At 48.2% G+C, this 18,423-nt stretch overlaps 1 protein-coding gene across 1 annotated transcript in view; it reads right to left on the bottom strand.

Moving 5' to 3' along the window:
- KIF26B (kinesin family member 26B) overlaps nt 1-18,423 on the bottom strand; it is a 385,762-nt gene that overhangs the window by 69,704 nt on the left and 297,635 nt on the right. The window contains 1 exon segment of the mRNA XM_039883253.1: nt 1,420-1,626. Coding sequence (XP_039739187.1) covers nt 1,420-1,626 — 207 coding nt within the window.

Here is an 18,423-nt window from a genome sequence, read left to right as displayed (position 1 = left end):
TTCCTACACTCAGACGCAACGTGGAGGAAGTTAACAGGAGGGGTTCTAACAGCTGCCTGCTAAGGGGTGTTAGTTACCCTATTGAACACTGTTTTGTATAAATCTTGGGAAGTGCAGGAAATGTATTGGGAAGGTACAGGTGATGTCTGATGCCGAAATGCAAGCAGACTAGGCCACCGTATACCTATAACCTGGCTTATAGATGTCTACCAGAAGATTCGGTTGCATCGATTCACTGCACATGAATTGTACCAGATGGTGCAACCGAATCTTCTAGTAGACATCTGTTCTTACTGGGATCGGCTCCAGAAGCTTTGGTCCAGGAGTCTTGGCACTCTGAGCCCCCAAGATTATATTCATAGCAAATTAACAAAAATGGCCATGGTTTTCCACCCCTCCCTGTGTGCGTGCCCCTTGCAATGTGACTTTGCAGCCCCTTGCAGGGTGACTTTGCATCCCTTCCAACCAAGAGGTGGAGTTTCTTCCCTGCCCCTCGAATCTGGGCCAGTGGAATGCAGCAGAAAAGACGGTGTTTCGATTCTGAGCCTTGGCCTCGAGAGGCCTGCATGCTTGGGTCATGCCATTGCCACCAGAGAAGCCCAGGATAGCCTGCCGGTTGGTGAGAGACAATGTGGAGCGAGAACAGGTGACCCGGCCAAGGCCATTCTAGACCACCCTAAAGCCGGCCAAGCTCCAAACGTGTGACAGCATCCAGCCAAGATCGGCAGAGCTGCTGACCTAAGCCAGAGCTGATCAGAGACACGTGTGAGCCGAGCTGGAGCAGGCTCGGCTGACCCACAGACTCATGCGCAATAATACATGCTTACTGTTGTAAGTCACTGAATTTTAGGGTGGTTTGTAATGCAGCAGTAGCTGGCTGATACAACAGCTCCCCCAGCCTCTCTTCTTCCCCACTACTCCACAGATCCAGGCCACGGGACTGCATGTCAGTCTCAGTTTCCCTGCTTAGCCCTCTAGTTCCTCACTAGCACTCCAGACTTCCCCTCTGTGGGGCCCAAGGAGCCTGTCTATTTCTAACCCAGCTCCTCGAAACATTTTTCCCCTCCTTCCATACCCACACCCAGTTGCCAGCACCTCGGTGCCATCGTCCTGAAACTTCTTGCTATCTTTCTGCTTCTGGATGCATCCACTGACTGGCTTGCTCCTCCTTCTCCCCAAGGATATGTTTTGTTGAAATCCTGGCAGAGTGGTCCTGCCCACGGCACGATATCAGTAATTCCAACGAACTGAACTGTTCAGTGGAGCTCAAACCGGTCCAGAAGTTGTCGTGTGGGTGGAGGAACTGGCTCATCGGAGAGCTCCGGAAGACACTCTCTCATCTCACGGGCCTCAGTGAATGAATGAAAACTCTTTGGAACGAATTAACATTGCCTGGCCCTGAGAGGCATCACTACCCACCTGAGAAGCATCTTGTGGAAAGACCGCATCAAAGGCAAACATCTTAGGAGGAACCTGGTTGCCTCTCTTTGGGAAGGCATTCGGACCCCCGCACGTCAGCGGGTCGTACAGGGTGATCTGCTTCTTCCGTGGGTCCACTTTTAAGAAAGAGCTGGATTCTGAGGTATCACGAGCTAACGTGGAACAAATGCGAAGCATGACTTTCACCTGTTAAGAAACAAGAAACAGGAATGACGTGGATTAAGTTATACTCTGGAGACGTAAGTATCCACGGCAGCACAGAACCTTCTCCTGATGAACTGTGATAAAGTACACAATGAATTAGCAACGCGATCCTCAGCGGCTTGTGGGAAAACTGATTTATTTATAATTACCAGGTAGAATATTTTGATATGTCCGTTATTTATTACAGAAATGGCACATCATGTTCTTTGTCTTCCTATTAATATAAATTGGAAACTAACTGTACCCTGGTGTCCCAATTACATAGATTAAAAGGTAGTCTGGACTGCCAAGCTTTCGGGGCTGCTGTAGTTAGCTCCCTTGAAGCTCACAGATCAATAAACCACGGACATAAAAGTTAGCTCCATAATTTACTTCTCGCCTCTGCTCATCGGGACTCTTGGAGACAAAAATCCACAGTGATTAGTGTCATCATTAAAGGCCCGTGAAATGGCTTGTTTTTAATGGGCAGCATTTGATATGTCTTCCAAAGGGCGTCAGTGGTTAAAGACTCGTGTGAACCATTATTTGGGATCCTGTTAAGTGAGTGCATGGAAGTTGACGCCTGAAATCATGAAAGTGTATCTTGGTGGAAACCAGGAGGCAGGGCCCCACTGACCCCGCCTCCTGAGTAACTGAACGTGACCATTTCTAGTGCAAGTGACCAACCCAGCTCCACCCCCATGACCACCTGCCCTACGGTCCTAAGGGGAGCGGAAGTCATGCCGAAGCCACACGCACAGCTCCGGAGGCTCAGTTCCCAGGGAAAGGGACGGCATTTGCTCCCTTCTTGGCTCTTTGTTACTATGTTGCTAGATCAGCCCAAGAGTGCTGAGTACCTACTATGTGCCAGGCACTGGGCTAGGCATCGGGGAATGCAAAGACACGTGATACATACAGTAGTAGGGCAGGCAGACACAGGCGGGTAATCGCTGTGATGGGACATGGCAAATTCTGAAGCTCTGCAGAGGATTATCTTCAAACTCCTCTGTATCCCGCCCTCTTCATCTAATCAATGGTCAGATCTAAAAAAAATCTCAGTTACGCAGTTTTAGGGAGAGGGTTGTAAATTTTTAGATAAAATACTTCAAACATACAGAAATGCTCAGAGAATAATCTATACTGTGCGTAGCGGAATGAGGTCCACTTCCGGCCTATCTCAGCCCTGCCTACTGAGGCGTGGGAACCAGTCTGCAGTGTTCAGAGCCGACATGCAAAGGATTCCCATGGCACTGGGCTCATCGGAGGGTCTGCGCTTGCGCCGGCTGGGCTCGTCCTCCGCACCAAATACAGCACCCCAGTGTGGACCCGGAGGCCGGGGGTCACCGCGGAAGGAGCACAGGGCTGGGGTGTGGCCCGCTGCTCAGGGTTCAGATCTTGGTTCTCCCACCATGAGGTCGTACGTACAATAACACCTGCCATTTCCCAAGGGTCTGTCGTGTGCTACAGCTGCGCTGCTCCCCACGGTAACTGATGTAATCCGCCCTAAGCCAGGGTGTAGGCAGCCTGTCCACATTGCACAGGCGAGAAAGCACATGTTACAGAACTCGCCCCGCATCGCTGAACCTGTGGCGGAAGGCGGGGCTCCGATCCTACCTCTGTGTGACTCCAAGGCCCACGCTGTCCCATTATGCCACCGGCGGCCTCCCACACGGGGCGGGCCTTCCCAGCGCCTCACCTACCTATCTGATGGGACTCTCGTGAGAATGAAAGAACTTGGCATGTGCGTGCTGGGCCCAGGGCGGCTGTTTTTCTCCTTCCACCCCCTCCTCCTCTCTGTAGTTCCCGCCCTCCGAATGATGATCTCCTCGCATTTCCCGATCACAGCGTTAATGATAAGGTTTTAGAATTCCTTGTCCTGGACTCTGGTAGATTCCTTGCCCTTGACGGATGACAGGATGGGACCCTTGCGGACCGAGCTAGGTGTCAGCGCCGGGCCTTACGGGGCTCCCGCTAGCGGAACATCGTCAGGTCCCACATACGCGTGTGTGACAGTAACCACTGCATCCATCTACGTTCCACTCAGGCAGCCTTCTTGCTCACCATGAATGTCTCGAATCTTATTTTGGTTCCGTTCATTTCTACAGATTCGCCCCAGTTACACAGCAGGTACACTAAGAGCACGTATTCAAACTGTGACTTTGGGTAGGCGTTTGGGGCTTCCCGGCATTCAGTAAGCAAATCCCCCAGCCCAGCCCCTGAACAGCGCAAGTCAAAGCTGATGCAAGCCAGGCAGAACTGCTGGAGTCGCATGGCCCCCTGCTTCTTGATTTCACAATTTCACATGCGATTTCTGGGTAACTAGAGGTGCTGAATATCAAGTATGAGCGAAGCCAGGCGAGGGCCTCCGAGAAGAAGCAGGAGAGCAAGGCGGATTTACCGAGTCATTTGTCAGTGGAGAGATGCTCCGGCGCCTTAATGAAATCCCAGGCCTGCAGCTGGGTTTCCGCAGGCAGGCTGAGGATTCCAGCCTCCGGTCTGGCCAGGGAGATACACGGCTCTTTAAAAACCTGTGGAACTCAGTGCTGGGGGACGTTCCAGCACGTGGGGCACTCCGTCCTTTTCTTTGCAATTCATTTAAATAAATGGATATTTTTCCGCTTAAAGGAAGGAAACTGGGGTTTTCTGCTTCATTTCCTTTGTGCCGTTATTCCTTTAGTCCAGCACGCCACTTCCGGCTTAATCCTTGGTAATTAAAGCACATAGGGGATACCACTTGTGATGGAGAAAAGCTCCGGATTTCTTGCTGGAAGTTCTTGCTTTTGTTGCAAACACGGGTAGGCTCCTGGCAACACCTGCTTCAACCATTCCTCCCGGGGCTGCTCCAGGGAGAGGGTCCCTCAGGGTAAAGGGGACAGTCACTATTTCACTCCCAACAGCAGAACGGGAGGAATGGGATGTAGAGAGCTAAAGGCCCCACGACAGAAGGAGGGCCTGACGCCCCGCTTCAGCTGAGAGTAGGCTGGCGCTTCCTCTACCAAAGTTCTCACTGGTTGAGACCCCATTTTGCCTCATTTATCTAATCGGTCAGTGGGTGGCGAGAGGCAGCTGCTGCTCTGGACAGCAGTTGTCCTTATGTCCTGCTCTTTCGTCACTTCAGCTGCTCCTCCTGGATGGCAGGATGGACCGAGGGAAAGGATTTGTGGGATACTCACTGAGACAAAGAGGCAGAGCCTCATTCCTAAACTGTACAGATGCTCCGTCAACATAAAGGCCATGGCCAACTGCCACGTGGCCTCGCAGGGGACTAATGAGGAGTGGGCCCCACGAGCGCTCGCTGTCACCACTACACACGGTCACACAGACAGGCATTCCTGTCTATCCCTAGCCACAGAGTTCAAGCACACAGGGCAGGCCTGGGGAGGCTCTCCATAGCCTGTGTCTGTGCCTGTCTTCATTGCCACTGTCCAGCTGGAGGCTCAGAAGGGCCTGGGGCAAATCTGACCACCCAAGGGATCCCCCGCCAATCACAGAAAGGCTGCAGATGATGGTAAGGTCGTGGGACAAAGCGAGAAGCTGGCCGTCCTTCTCGTGCATGAGCCTTGTTTAAACCCCTCTGTGGATCCCACAGTGAAGGCCCTCGGCAGACACATTCAAAACAATGACAATTCCCTGGTCACCGCGTCAGCCACGATACATGCTCAATAAATGTGCGGTGTCGGCGAAGATAAATTTTTTTTTTCCTAAAAGATGAGAGGAGTAAATTAACCACTAACATCTTTCAATTCCTTTATGTTTCTATATTTCGACTCTCTTTACAGACGTCTCAGTCCACAGATTTTTAACCATCAGCTCAATAGAAATTGGTCAAGGTGAAATCGGATCACCTATCCAGAAATACCATTTGGCATCGTTTTTTGGTCTCAAACTCAGCAGTATTAGAAATCACTTTAAAGCTTCCACATCGATTCTTAAGTTCCTAAAACGTGTCTGGAAATTGTTCTCCAAGGCAAATCAGGGGCAAATAAAAAGGTTCATCGAAATCCGCCAACGGGAAGAATGATAGGAAAAGCAGAAATGATGAGACAGTCGAAGGGATTCTAAACGCAAAGCGTGTGCTGAGACCGAACAGCCGAACGGCAGAGCCAGTCAGCAGCTAACGCCTCGAGTCGGGGACCCTGTTTCCTGTCTCTTGGGGCACGTGGCGGTGACGGTGACACGGGGAGCCCTGAGGTGAGTGTGAGCCACAGAAATGCTGACCAACCTCTCTCTCACAGGTGACTTTCTCTGCCTCAGATGGGGGGCCCGAGGTGTGGGCGGAAGACTGAGAGGGTGTCCCAGCCCTGGCTGAGAGCAGAGCGAATGTGGAAGTAGCACCCGCCCCCTGCCCCGCAGACGGGAAACCTTTTCTGGTTTCTGCATAGTTTTAGGTTAAGTTCAATTCCTCGGGGAAAAACGAGGAGGGATAATGGAAAGATCCATTGTAGGTAATGAGCGCGTTTCCTTTCTCACAGTCTCCGGGTGTAATGGCCGTGAGCCAAGAGCAGGAGACAAGGCTCTAATCCAAATGTCACCAGCACGGAGTGGCTGTGTGAGCTAACGTGTGGACCTTGAAGGACAGTCGTGAAGAAACAAAGATGGACTGTAAAGCGGCATAATGAAGGAAGGGAGCGAAAGAACTTATATTCCTTTCTATGTCAAACTAATGACATCAGAAAACCCTCTCCTAGGCTTATTTTTAAAAATTGAAGCAAAAAATTATTTAATGAACATACACATACACAACAGCAAGAGAGACAGAGAACAAATTATTCTCCTCTCCCTACCGCCCCCACCCGCCCCCAAAAATTAGATAAAGACTATGTGGTCTGCTTACGCCTTTGAGTTTTATAAAAGGAGAAGGTTTAAACACTTTCCTGGAAAAATTTCTAGAAGAGATCTGAAATTACTTTTTCTGAACGAAAGGCGAGTATCTACGTAAAATTTGATCTGAGCATCTAAAAGCGAAGTGTGGTATTTCCCTTATTTTGTTCCTTCTTTTTTCTGTCTTGATCGGAGTGAGGGATGTGCTCACAATGTCTGCTTTAGTCAGTTGAGGAAAATTCTCCAACCATTGCAGATAAGACAGGACTTCACACGCAGGGCACCTCTCCGAACGTGTTCTTTTTACCACACTCGCTTTTGTGACCCACCGAGAAACTCACAATCCTCTACATCCTTCTACGCTCAGGACGCTGACGGAAAGCTATTGTAAATGACTCTGATGAAGTGCCAGCTTCTAAAACACACTGCAAGAGATCAAGGGTGCGCTTTTCCAGCCATTATTTAAAGAACACTTTCCCTTTATAATATAAGGTAAGATTCTACTGCTCACCCACCACGGGCATACTGAGCCCCATAAATATGACTTTCCTTTGTCCTTTTAATTTACCCAACGTGCAACCTGACAGGACAGAGGGGCAAAGATGTTCCATGAAGAAGCAAATTAAAACTGGATTTTATAGAAGGAGAAGGTTTAAATACTTTTCTGGTAAAACTTCTAGAAAAGATCTAAAAATGACTTTTTCTGAACAAAGATCTTGTGACTGAAAGGTCCCAGAAGTTTTTTAGAGACCACAGGAATCATCTACAAAAAAAACAAAAAAACAAAAAAACAAAAAACAAAAAAATATAATGATCTCAGCGGTCTCAAATCACTACAAAACCAGAAGTTCGTGGACAACCAAGCAGGCCATGCTCCCAAATTTACAGCGGGAACTTTTAACTGTATCTCATGAAGTCACTGTTCCATCAAAACACAGTCACCTTTATGGGATCTCAGATCCACACCTGGCGGGACTCCGGAGATTCTAGGCACAGGTCAGTTGTTAGTTACAGAACAAAATAAAATTTCTTTGCATAAAACCACGGTAATAATAACTCCACACGACTTATTCTGAGATCGTGGGGCTGCGCTCCCCTGGAGGAGGTCCAGAGCAGTCGGATCCAGGGCCGAGTTTGCGGGGCGGGAGGGCAGACTCCAGGAGACGGAGGTGCACTCAGGGCCTGTTGGGGGGACAGTGTCTGTTCTGTGTTGACGAAAGCAACCACTCAGGCAGGCAGGCAGTTCTCTGTGCCTCCGCCATGACTCCCTCACAAGATGCACACATTTTACCTTTAAAAGGACTGTCTCACTTGCATTGGGTTCCCCACTGCAGCTTCGTTCAGAAAATATTATGATGACATAGTTCCTACCTAAAGGCAGGAGATGGAGGTTTGAGCTATTGTCCTCAAAGGTGACTTGCCCACAGCCAGTGGCCTGGCAAAGGAGGAAGGGCAGTGGCCTTTGACACGCACTCTCTGCAGTGAGCGTCCTGGGTCGGAGTTTGGGGGGGTGCTGTCCTCCCCAAACCCAGCAGGGCTGGGCCACCTCCAAGGAGATGAGCCGGGGCTGGCCCCAGGCCGGGCGAAGCTGGCTTCTCAGGGGTGCCAGTGGTGCCAGACAGCAAATAACGAGCAGTAAAGCCATTGGAGAGGGAAGGTTCCCATTATTAAAAGCCAGGCTGGGGAAGGTGACAAGTGATGGCATAATAAAGCTAAGTGTGCAAGGACACGTGCACGACCGGTAAATAGGGCCCCGTAATGAGAGGTGCTCAGGAAAGCAGGGCTTGGGGGAGCGAGGGAGAAGAGAATCCACAAAGCTCCTTGTCACCGCGAATCAGTCACCAGGCCAGTGGCGCTGAGGGAGATGAAACCAGGGAAAAGTCCTTCCCTGGAGGCTCTGCTCACGGCTGGGCTGGCTGCCTTTGGGGCCAAGCTCCCTCACACCACTTAGCAGGCTGAGGGGAAGCTGGCCAGGCTGTGCGGAGGGAACAGGCAGGCTTCAGGGCCTGGTCTGTCCGCAAAGATGGAACTGTGACAGCAGCCTGTGACAGAGGCCCCATGTCTCAGCTCGTCGTGTGAGGCAACTTACTTTAAATGGAGGAGCTGGTTTAAACGTAGCGCCCAAGTCACAGACATTCTTGGCTCTAAAGTGACGCGGGGTACGGGATTCCAAGGTGTGCCCGGATGGCCCCCTTCCATATTAAGGACACTTGCTGTCAGCGCCCCCTGCCCATGACTGCGTGGAGGGCGCCCTGGAGCTTGGGAGCATGCACGCTGAAGGCAGACTGCTCGGGTTTGAGTTCTGGCTGTACCTTCTCCTGAAGCATATCTGTGGACAGTGACGTAACCTCCTGCCACATTGACAGACTGATTCCAATGACAGAACCTGCCCGGCGGGCTTGTGATCATTGCATGAGCAGATGCTTATAACACCCCTCACAATGGCTCCCATCATTTGTGGCTGCTCAATAAATATTAGCTATTATTACTTTATAATAATAATAATAATAATAATAATAATTACTATATTTTATAATATAAATATTTCATATGTTTAAAATTCATAATATAAAATTTAAAATTATTATAATTATTGAGGCTATGAGTCTACCGGGAAGATCACGAACTTCGAAGTCAGACAGATCCTGGCTCTTACTGTGTGACTACGAACATATGATTTTAACAGTTTCCTCATCACTAAAATGGGGTTCATAACCCCTATCTGGAAGAGATTTGCATGATTATTAAGCATATAATCCGCTAAGTACTAGGCGCAAAGTAGGTGCTCAGTAAGGAACAGTTACGGTCACATTGAACCCACATTCGTGCCATGTCCTCAGGCATCTCACAGATAATCCCTGCTCTCCCAGCTCTCCCTTTTATGACCTTTGACCTAGGAGTTTGGAAGACCTAATCACTAGATTCCTAATCGTTTATGCCCATATGAGAGACTTAGGGAAAGTGTCCTCTCGCTGTGCGGTACAGAGCTGAGGCAGACTCCATGCTCGCCCAAGGCCACCCAGGTTAGATACGTTCAAGGTTAAGCTTACGTCTTTCAACTTCCAGCCCCACTCGATTTTTGGTAAATCCTCAGTAAGTGACAATTGGAGATTTTTCCTGATCCTGGGTGGGAAAACTCTTGTGGTTAGTTTGCGGTTATTTTGTCTTTCGAAATCCTCATTCGGAAGATACATAGCATGGGAGGAGTCCTCAGGAAAAGTGGCATGGGTGCGCCTTGAATGCGAATTCTTTCAGAGGGACTCGGTTTGGATTTTGGTGCTTATTGTTAACCAAAGGCCCATTTACCACCGGAGCTCACAAGTGTTTACGACCGAAGCGCTGACAGATTTGTCATTACGTAGCAAACGCACAAGAAACGCTGCTTCTTGCTGATGCAGACTTGTCTGTCACCAAAGAGACGCTATGTGGCTTGAAAGGCAGCAGGACCGAGGGAGAAGTTGCTTTTCCTTTTTCTGCAGCTCACTTTATTATAAATATGAAATCTGCAGCTTGCTAATAACCTGGCACTTGATTTGGTGTCTTGTGCACCTCACCGCCAGGTTCTCCTTGGTCCCAGGAATTTCAATATCCCGCTGCTTCTGGCCTTTGGCCTAGATAATTAATAGCCAGAACTCTGAAAATAAGTCGAATGACCTAGTCAGGTGACTGTCTGGAAATACTAGCTACCAGATTCACAAAGGCTTTTGTAAGTCACCGTGATCAGCAACCTACTTATCTAAATCATAAAGGCAATGGCTGTGATTACTAATAATTAGATACGTATTTTTCTGGCATTCATCAGCTATATGTATTTTCTTTGTAAAACTGTCATTTAGGAATACTATCTATGCTGGCTCATGAGTTCTATCAACTATGTGCACATCCCACGGGATGATCATTTTTGTGCCTGGAAGTACTACGTGTGGATGAGACCTGGGGGTGGCAGCGTCAGCCTGGGTTCTCAGTGATTCCTGGGGATAGGTGTCAGGTAAGCCAGTACAGAGTCCCTTCAGTCCAGCACTGAGGCCTTTCCAGGCCTTTCCAGGCCTATGGGACTGCATGCTTGGTGGTTGGAGAGACAGGCACCCTGCTTAGGGCCTGGGGAGCTTGGTTCGACGCAGGATTGGGAAGTCGGCTCTTAGGACAGCCATGAGTACACGCACTCCAAGACGGGCCGTTTCCCTAGCCTGTCACTCTGCAGCCCTAGTCCCAGAAAACAGGAGAAGGGACTTGTCCTAGCGGGAAAAAGCACCTGGGGGATCTTGGGGCCAAAAGGGTGAAATCTGGAATGGTCTTGGCTAAAAGTTAGGGTGTTAGGCAAATTTAACTTTCATCAAAGCCCCACATGTGCTCAAAGGATCACCAGGCTGAACTCCGCCTTCTCACGACCTCTTCACCTCAGCTAAGCGACGGGAAGTCGGGGGAGGGACAATGTGAGGCCAGTATCTCCATCCCAAAACCCTGACCTCGGTAAATCATAGTTTTTCATTCTTATTCAATAAGAAAAGTTCAAGAACAGCAGCATGAGCCATGATCACCCCCGTTCTTTCTGTCACTTCCTCCAAAAGGCCTCCCTCCATCTCAGGCACGCACCTGTCCATTTTCACTAAATATATATGAAACCCACACTATGCACCAAGCCCAGGCCATGGCTGTGAGGACAAGTGGGACGAGGAGGTGGTGGGGAGGATGTAGAAACAGCAGGGACTAGGTGTGAAAGGGAGGTGGTGGCACGTCCACTTCGGAGGACTTTATTTTCAAGTTTCAGGCTTAGAACGAAAGCAATTTCAATTCTAGGCTTAGCTTCAACCACCCCCGGTCTCGCTGCTGCCATCTTGTTGGAAGGACCGGAGAGGGTCTGATAAACCTCGTAGCCCCCAGGGGAGCGAAGGGCACGCCGGTAAGAAGAGGGGACGACGGAAGCTCAGCACAGGGTAAAGGAGCAAACGCTGATGCGATGCCCCTGTCTCCTCTGGCCAGAGGCAAACCACCGGCGCCTCTACCTGCCTCTCTGCCTTGGCCGAGGGGCCCTTGCTGGCAGCAGGACATGAGTCCAAAGAAAAACGATAAATTCTAATACAGAAGATTATTTGAAGGATGTGTTCTCTCTTTATTTTCTTCTTAAAATGGAGAATCAGATGGAGGTTAGGGAAGGAATTACCAAGTAAATGAGATAGTTTCCCAGTTGCGACCTTCTGCATCGCACATATGGTAAAGATAGGAAACAAAACAAAACAAAACAGAACAAAAACAAAAAAACACAAAACCTCCAACAAATTAAGATCTATACCGTATTCCAACAAATTTTTTTTTTGCCTGGAAGGCTAGGGCTGTGGAGGAGGCCTGGGGTGGGGTGGGGGGGAGCATACCTTCTGCGGCTGAGGAGGTTTAGCAACCTTTGATAAAAGGCATCTGATCAATACAGTAGACTCCTGCATTTGAGAATTTAAAAGTCTTCCTAGCAGGCTGTGTCTGAAGGAAATGCCAGAAGCATTTGTCATGTGCTGGGATGGATGGTGTACAGCTGCGGCTTGCCTAACTATAAAAGCGAACTTTGCTCAGGTCCCACAAATACCCTCAACGAGCCTTTCTGTATCGTATGGAATCAGCTTTCCTCAAAGACGTGAAGCATGGCTTGCAGACTGCACATCATCTATCTATTGCCGGGCTCTATTACTGCGGGGTGTCTCCATCATGGAGCTCCCGAGTACGTAGCGCTGTTTCATCTTGCCTTCCAGGTGAACTCACAAACTGCCCTGTCTGTATTTCCAAAGAGCGTGAACAGCTGTCTTGTATCAGAGCATGGTGCGGATTACTTGTTTGGACTCAGAAAACTTAAGCTAGGAGAGACTTGCCCAAGGGACACAAATTAAACAGAGCAATGGCCGGCGGCTCTCCCAGACTCTTGGCCAGCCCTCCTCCCCCACAACTAGTCTAGTTAATGAACGTCCAGGTCGGGAACCAGGAAGCCTCCGTCCATCCATCCCTCATTCATCCCGGCATCTGTTGAATACCTCTTAATGAGGGCCAGGTACCATGCAAGGCTCTGGGGTTATACAGAGCTTAAAAATCAGTTGCTGTCTTCAAGGGGCTTATAGTGTATGTGTGTGATGTGTGCATGAGTGTGTGTGTGATGAGTATACTTAACATGTTTAACATTTTCATTTAACAATTTTTAGAATCAATAAGCATGTGTAGTTGGACAGAGTGGTCAATATTTATTTTACGTGGAGGATGGTTATGAAGATTTAGCATCATTTCACCAGGGTAGGAGCTTCTGCTTCTAGGTCGTGCTTCATTCAGCCCGATATCTGAATTTGATGGAAATAGTTCAGATTCAACCAGTCACTAAAACCATGTGACGCTCACTAGATTTTGCTTTGTTGGGTAAGGGTAAACCTGGTGAGCTTCCAGCCAGGTTTTCCAGCTTTGACACACTTCACGTGAGGATGATGATGCAATCCAGATCCATTCTGAAGCCCATTTAGGTACCAGAAGATCTTATTATAATACTATCCGCCTATAACACAATCCAGATGGCAAAGGCCCTCGGGCGGCATTGGAGAGGGCTCCAGTAAACTCCAGTTGGAATGAACTGATTTAATAAACTCTCATGCATGATAAGAAGCATTTGTCTATAAAAACAGAATCAATGAGACTATAATGAATTTTCCTCAGAAGGTCAAATTTGGGGTAGGGGTGTCTGGGTGGGGACATGAGGGTGGCAGCTGAGAGAGTCTTAGCTGGTTTTGGTACACGGATTTGGCGGTTATATGCTTACGCTCCAGGCAAAAAGCTCATGTTCAAATTTGTAAGACTATGAGTGCCTCGAAGGACTGTCTGTATCTTATTTATCCAAATCGCCAGCATCACCAATAGTGCCTTTCACCTGGTTGGAGTGCAATTCTCAAATCTGAGAGGGAGAAAGTAGAGATGGAAGCATTCAGAAATGGGGTCTTTCCTGGGAAGGTTCTAGAAGAGGGTACAAAGAGAAATGAAAGGAGATACAAAGAAAGAGGAAGAAAGCTCTATAAATAATAATGACATATTCAATCAGGGGTTGGAAATGTTTTTAAAGCAACCTGCCCAGATTCTAAATTATTCTTACATTTTTAGGGGGTGGGTAGGAGGTGGTGGTTACACTGACTACTGGGGTAGGAGGTGTGTCTGAATTTACAAACAATGTCGAGGTAAGTGTATTCTGACTGCTGACTTCTCTGAAGGACAGTGGGGGACGTGTAAGGGTTTTTTGTGGGGGAGGTGTTGGAGAATGCTGTTGACTTTTATGCTCAGTGTTAGCTCTTGCATTGGGTCTCAATTCCACAAGGCTCTCTTAAAGACTTCTGCATCGTTCTGTGCCGATCCGCCCAGCTACCCTGTAAGGTAAGCCTGTTACTGTAATGTAAGAAATAGGTTCAAAGCACCAAAATGGCTTCTCTCAGGTCACAGGAAGTAGCATAAAATGAGATTCAAACCCAGCTCTTGCTGAAGAGCATGTATGCCTTTCTGTCCACCACAATTGCCTCCCTGGGGAGACAAGGCAAGAGGGCATATACGAACATTTAGATCAAGCCCGACCTATTGCTTGTAAATGGCACACAAAACAGACCTCACACTGAATACATTTATGGTTGCTTTGGCAAGTTTTATGGCACTCCCTAAAGTCATTTTTTCCTTGTGTTGCTATGCTTCGGCATGCTGAAACATATTTCAGCACTTTAAAAAAGCATAGGCTGTGATTAAGTATATTAAGGGACTTTTAAAACTTAAATTAATGGCCTGATAAGTTGTAAAACAACTCAAAATTGTGTAAATTTGTATTCAGGGATTTTCAAAAATTCTAAGTTATTGACTCAATAGACTGTAAGAAGTCTTTTGAAACTGTTCTGTTCTATTATTCAAATCTTTACTGTGTAGTTTATTGACAGGTTGCCAAATACAATGACCCCATTGGATGTAAATCCACAGCTTGTATAAGGCCTCTGTCAAGAAGAGCTGCTAATCACTCAGCAGACACAGCAGGCAGGACGAGGTCGCACGAGGTTTAGCTCCCTTCTTCCTCGTGTGTCCGATAGATCTGGCTTCCCAAGACCATACGGGTCTTTGTTCAAGTCTCAACGGATATTGACTGGATATAATGTTACACCTGTATGACATGCCTTTGAGTCAGCCCTGACTCTTGCTGACCCTACGAATGAGTGACATCCACAACGTCCTGTCCTCAACAGCCCTGCTCGACTCCTGTAGACACATGGGCATGTCTTCTTCTATGGAGTCGATTCATCCTTATTTGGTCTGTTGCCTTCTATTTTCCCCAGCATTATTGTCTTTTTCAAGGAATCACGCCTTCTCATGCTGTGCCTGGAATAGGACAGCTTCTAGTGAAATGGCTAGGTCACTCCACATTGCTCACTCGGAGAGTGACAGTCAGTTCATGCTTACTGTAGTATTTACAGGCAAGATGCCTGAGACCCAAAGAGTTAATGTGATGTCTTCAAGTTCAACAGTTAAATGTGGTGAATCCATGCCTCCTGCCTCCCCCATTTAATGGCTCTCCACCAGGGAGCAAGGTATGAATGAGTCTGTGGTCATGGACTCTTACAGGAACTGAAGACCCCAGGACTAAAATCCCAGTCAGTCATCTTGCCCATACAAGCCATTCACCAAATGTAGGTCAAGAGAATGGATGGCTCTAAGCAAACTGACCCCAATTTTTAGGACACACACACACACACACACACACATTGTCTGTCCATCTATCTTTATCATTATAATGCTCAAGAAGGTATTTGCAACAGAACTCAGTGCTATTCTGATCAAGGGCAAAGTCTCATCCATGGCTCTTTGTTTGAACTTGAGAAAAAACTAGTAGTAACGGGCCTGGTGAATATCCATCCAGGCAGCATCAACTCTGGTAGGTCTCCTGGGTATCAACGACGTATCCGAAGAAATAATTTTCTAAATGTTACTCAAGAGGACCCAGAGGGCATGCAGTTTGATACCTCCTGACATGTGGAATCTGCATTTCAGCAGCCTGGCTGGTGAGTGGGCCAAAGCTATCCCTATGCCATTGTGTCCCACACAGGCAGAACTTAGTCATGCAGGGGCTGTGGAGAAAGACGGTCTGCACTGAGGAAAATGAATGTAATGAGCTCAGAGTAGAACTCTTCTCCTAGGTCTCTGTCACTCTAATGGCAGGAAAAACCTCATGCTGTTAGCAGCAAAAGAGATGATCTGAAATAGCCTCTAGTTTCTCCATCCATTATTACCGTACAGAAGGAATGAGGGCAACAAACAGGATAGAAAATGACAGGTGAGGTAGGGGGCCGGGGGTGTAAGCCATACTCATCAAGGACAAAGACGGATGGCTGGAGTTGAAAGCAGGGATGCCTTTTAGTCTCAGTGAGTGAGGAGGGCTATTTTGAAAGAATTGGTCTGATCCACGCTGGGCCAATTTTCCTCCATGCCGCCAAGATGCACTCTCTACCCTTCTCCATCCTGCTCTGTGCCCGGGCCCCCCAGACCACATCAACAGACCCGCTCACCCTCTGGAGCGGGGAGGCGAGTCAGGAGGCCTCCCCACAATCCCTCGCTCTGACTCTGCAGACCTGGGGGTGCTGGCACTCTGAATTACCAGCCCTGGGGGACTGTATTAACTCTTCTAGTTTTCTATACCCTTCCCATCCCTCCATAAACAGTCTCTTCATTACATTCTTCTCAAAATACCCAGTTTGAGGATGACTGATATATCTGCTTGCTCAGGTAGTATCTCGGTTTGCAGGCAACAGCCGCTCTTGGGGATGGAGACGGGGAAAGGAGACTCTCCTTTGTGTTGATTTTCCACTGGCAAAGGGAAGAAGGGAAGTGATGGAGTCTAAAGTAAGTGATGGAGTCGAAAGTAAGTGATGGGCGGGCACGTTGGGGTTTCGGCCTGTGGCAACAGGACGTTCTTCTGTAAAAGTCAGAGTTCTTTTCCAACGGTTCCAGCACTTGTGCTCGGAGCATCATCGTCATGACGCCTGACATAGCTGTCATTCCCACTTGACAGCTGGGAAGACGTGGCAGAGGGTGTGAGCTCCGTCCCTCAGTCACGGTCTGCTCGCTGAGGGGAGCGAGGCACCCCAGCTCTTCCTCGGACACGCAGACCAGTATTCCTGAACACTGAGGCCCCCCTTTGACCTGCTTTGCTGTTATTTTTCTTTCCCCTAGGAAATGTCATCTATAGACATCAACACGAATTTTTCTTTGTTCAAAGTTTCCAGAATGTTCTTTCTTGATTTGGTGGAAAAGGGAGCATTGTGGTCTGCATGCGAATGGCAATGAAATACAGCTCACGGAATCGATCTAATTTGTTTTTCCCTTTGGATGATGACCAGGTGGCTGGAAAGGAAATAACTCAGAAACGCAGAGAATACCCTACTGTTCATTCAAAAAATAAAAAAAGAACCCACAATTTTGGGTAACGTAACCAGAACCTATTAATTCTCAGTTCATTAACTCTTGTTGTTAAAGCCCATTTAATCACCCGAAAGCAGTTTCAGGCAAAAGTTCTCTGTTTTGGTATTTCCAGCATCATTTCGACAATAGACTCAGAGAGTGGAGGGAAATGTTTGCTTTGCACGTAAGCACAGCCACTTAAGGAGATCCTGTGTTTAGAGAAAAGGCACCTCCGACGATGTCCTCGGAGCCTTTGAGCCAAAGACAGAGTTCAGGAAACAAATGTTAAAAGTCTCCATTTTTACCTTTATACAGTGAAAACCCGGGTTCATACCAGACCCCAGAATCAGGCCTGGCACGAAAACTTCTGATCTCTCGCCTATGAAATTCCTGGTAATTACACTTGTCTTTCTCCATCAGAAAGTGGCAAAACCCTGGAGCATTCATTACCTGCCACACTCTGCACATTAGGGCTACAGGTGTCCTCTGAGCCTGTGGCCCAGAGAGAAAAGCGACAAAGATTTAAAGGAAAAGACAGAACAGAGCCCTGTACAAATTGGATGTATGTTACGGCTTCGGAAAAAGCACCAACGAAGCCGTGTGAACTGGGACTTCCATGCAGGAGATCGGGGCCACATAGGTGTCTGCCTGGCGGGGCTGAGCCGTGCTAGGGCCTGAGGCTTGTGGGGCCGCAGCCCCACGTGGAGCTTGTCTGCGTGTGTGGATGGCCAGCGCTGGGAGAACATTCCTCTGCCTCGAGCATTCTCCCCCACTAAGTCTGTCCAGTCTGGACGCGCATCTTATAAACGTCTAAGAGCTGAGTCAGGAAATCATGGGCCCAGGTTCTATGAGTAGATGGGAGACTGAGACCCTCTGCACGGAGTCCCACCTCCCACCCTCCGTCCCTTAGCTCAAGCCTTCTTCCCTCCCTCGAGGGCCGTGGGACTGTCTATCCGTCACTGCGAGTTCTGCGCAGGTTGAGAGCTTCATTCTGTCGCCCGACTTAGAGAAAATGGGTTTGGGATTCAAGACACCTGTGTCTACCTCTAGACCAGTGGTTCTCAACCATGGAACACTTGGCAATATCTGAGTACAATTTTGTTTGTCCCCATATGGGGGATGCTATTGGCATCTACAGGGTAGAAGCCAGGGATGCTGCTTAACACCCCACAATGCACTGGAATCTCCCATATGCGAAATTAGCTGGCCCAAAATGCCAGTAGAGCTGCTATGGAGAAGCCCTGCTCTGGATTTTTGTTTTCTCATCTGTAAAATAAGAGGTTCGGATTAGACCATTTAAAAAGCCATTTTCAGAGACAAAATTCTGAAATGTAGATGAAGGATTTGTGAGAGTATATAATTTTATATTAAATTTAGAGAAGAATCACATCGCAAATGATGCTGAGAAGCAAAAATTAATCCCACAAAATATAAAACCATAAATAAAGTTGCTCGTATCGATAATAAAGAAGTGTGCCCCTGTGGCCGAAGCAGTCCCTTATGCCATAAAGACGTGAGAAACTGCGCCGTGGCAACAACCAC

The sequence above is a fragment of the Pteropus medius genome, unplaced genomic scaffold (assembly GCF_902729225.1).
Source record: "Pteropus medius unplaced genomic scaffold, Ma_sr-lr_union100, whole genome shotgun sequence".
NCBI classification, from domain to species: Eukaryota; Metazoa; Chordata; class Mammalia; order Chiroptera; family Pteropodidae; genus Pteropus; species Pteropus medius.
The sequence above is the reverse complement of the archived record's forward strand: the minus strand, read 5'-3'. Positions and strand labels throughout refer to the sequence as shown.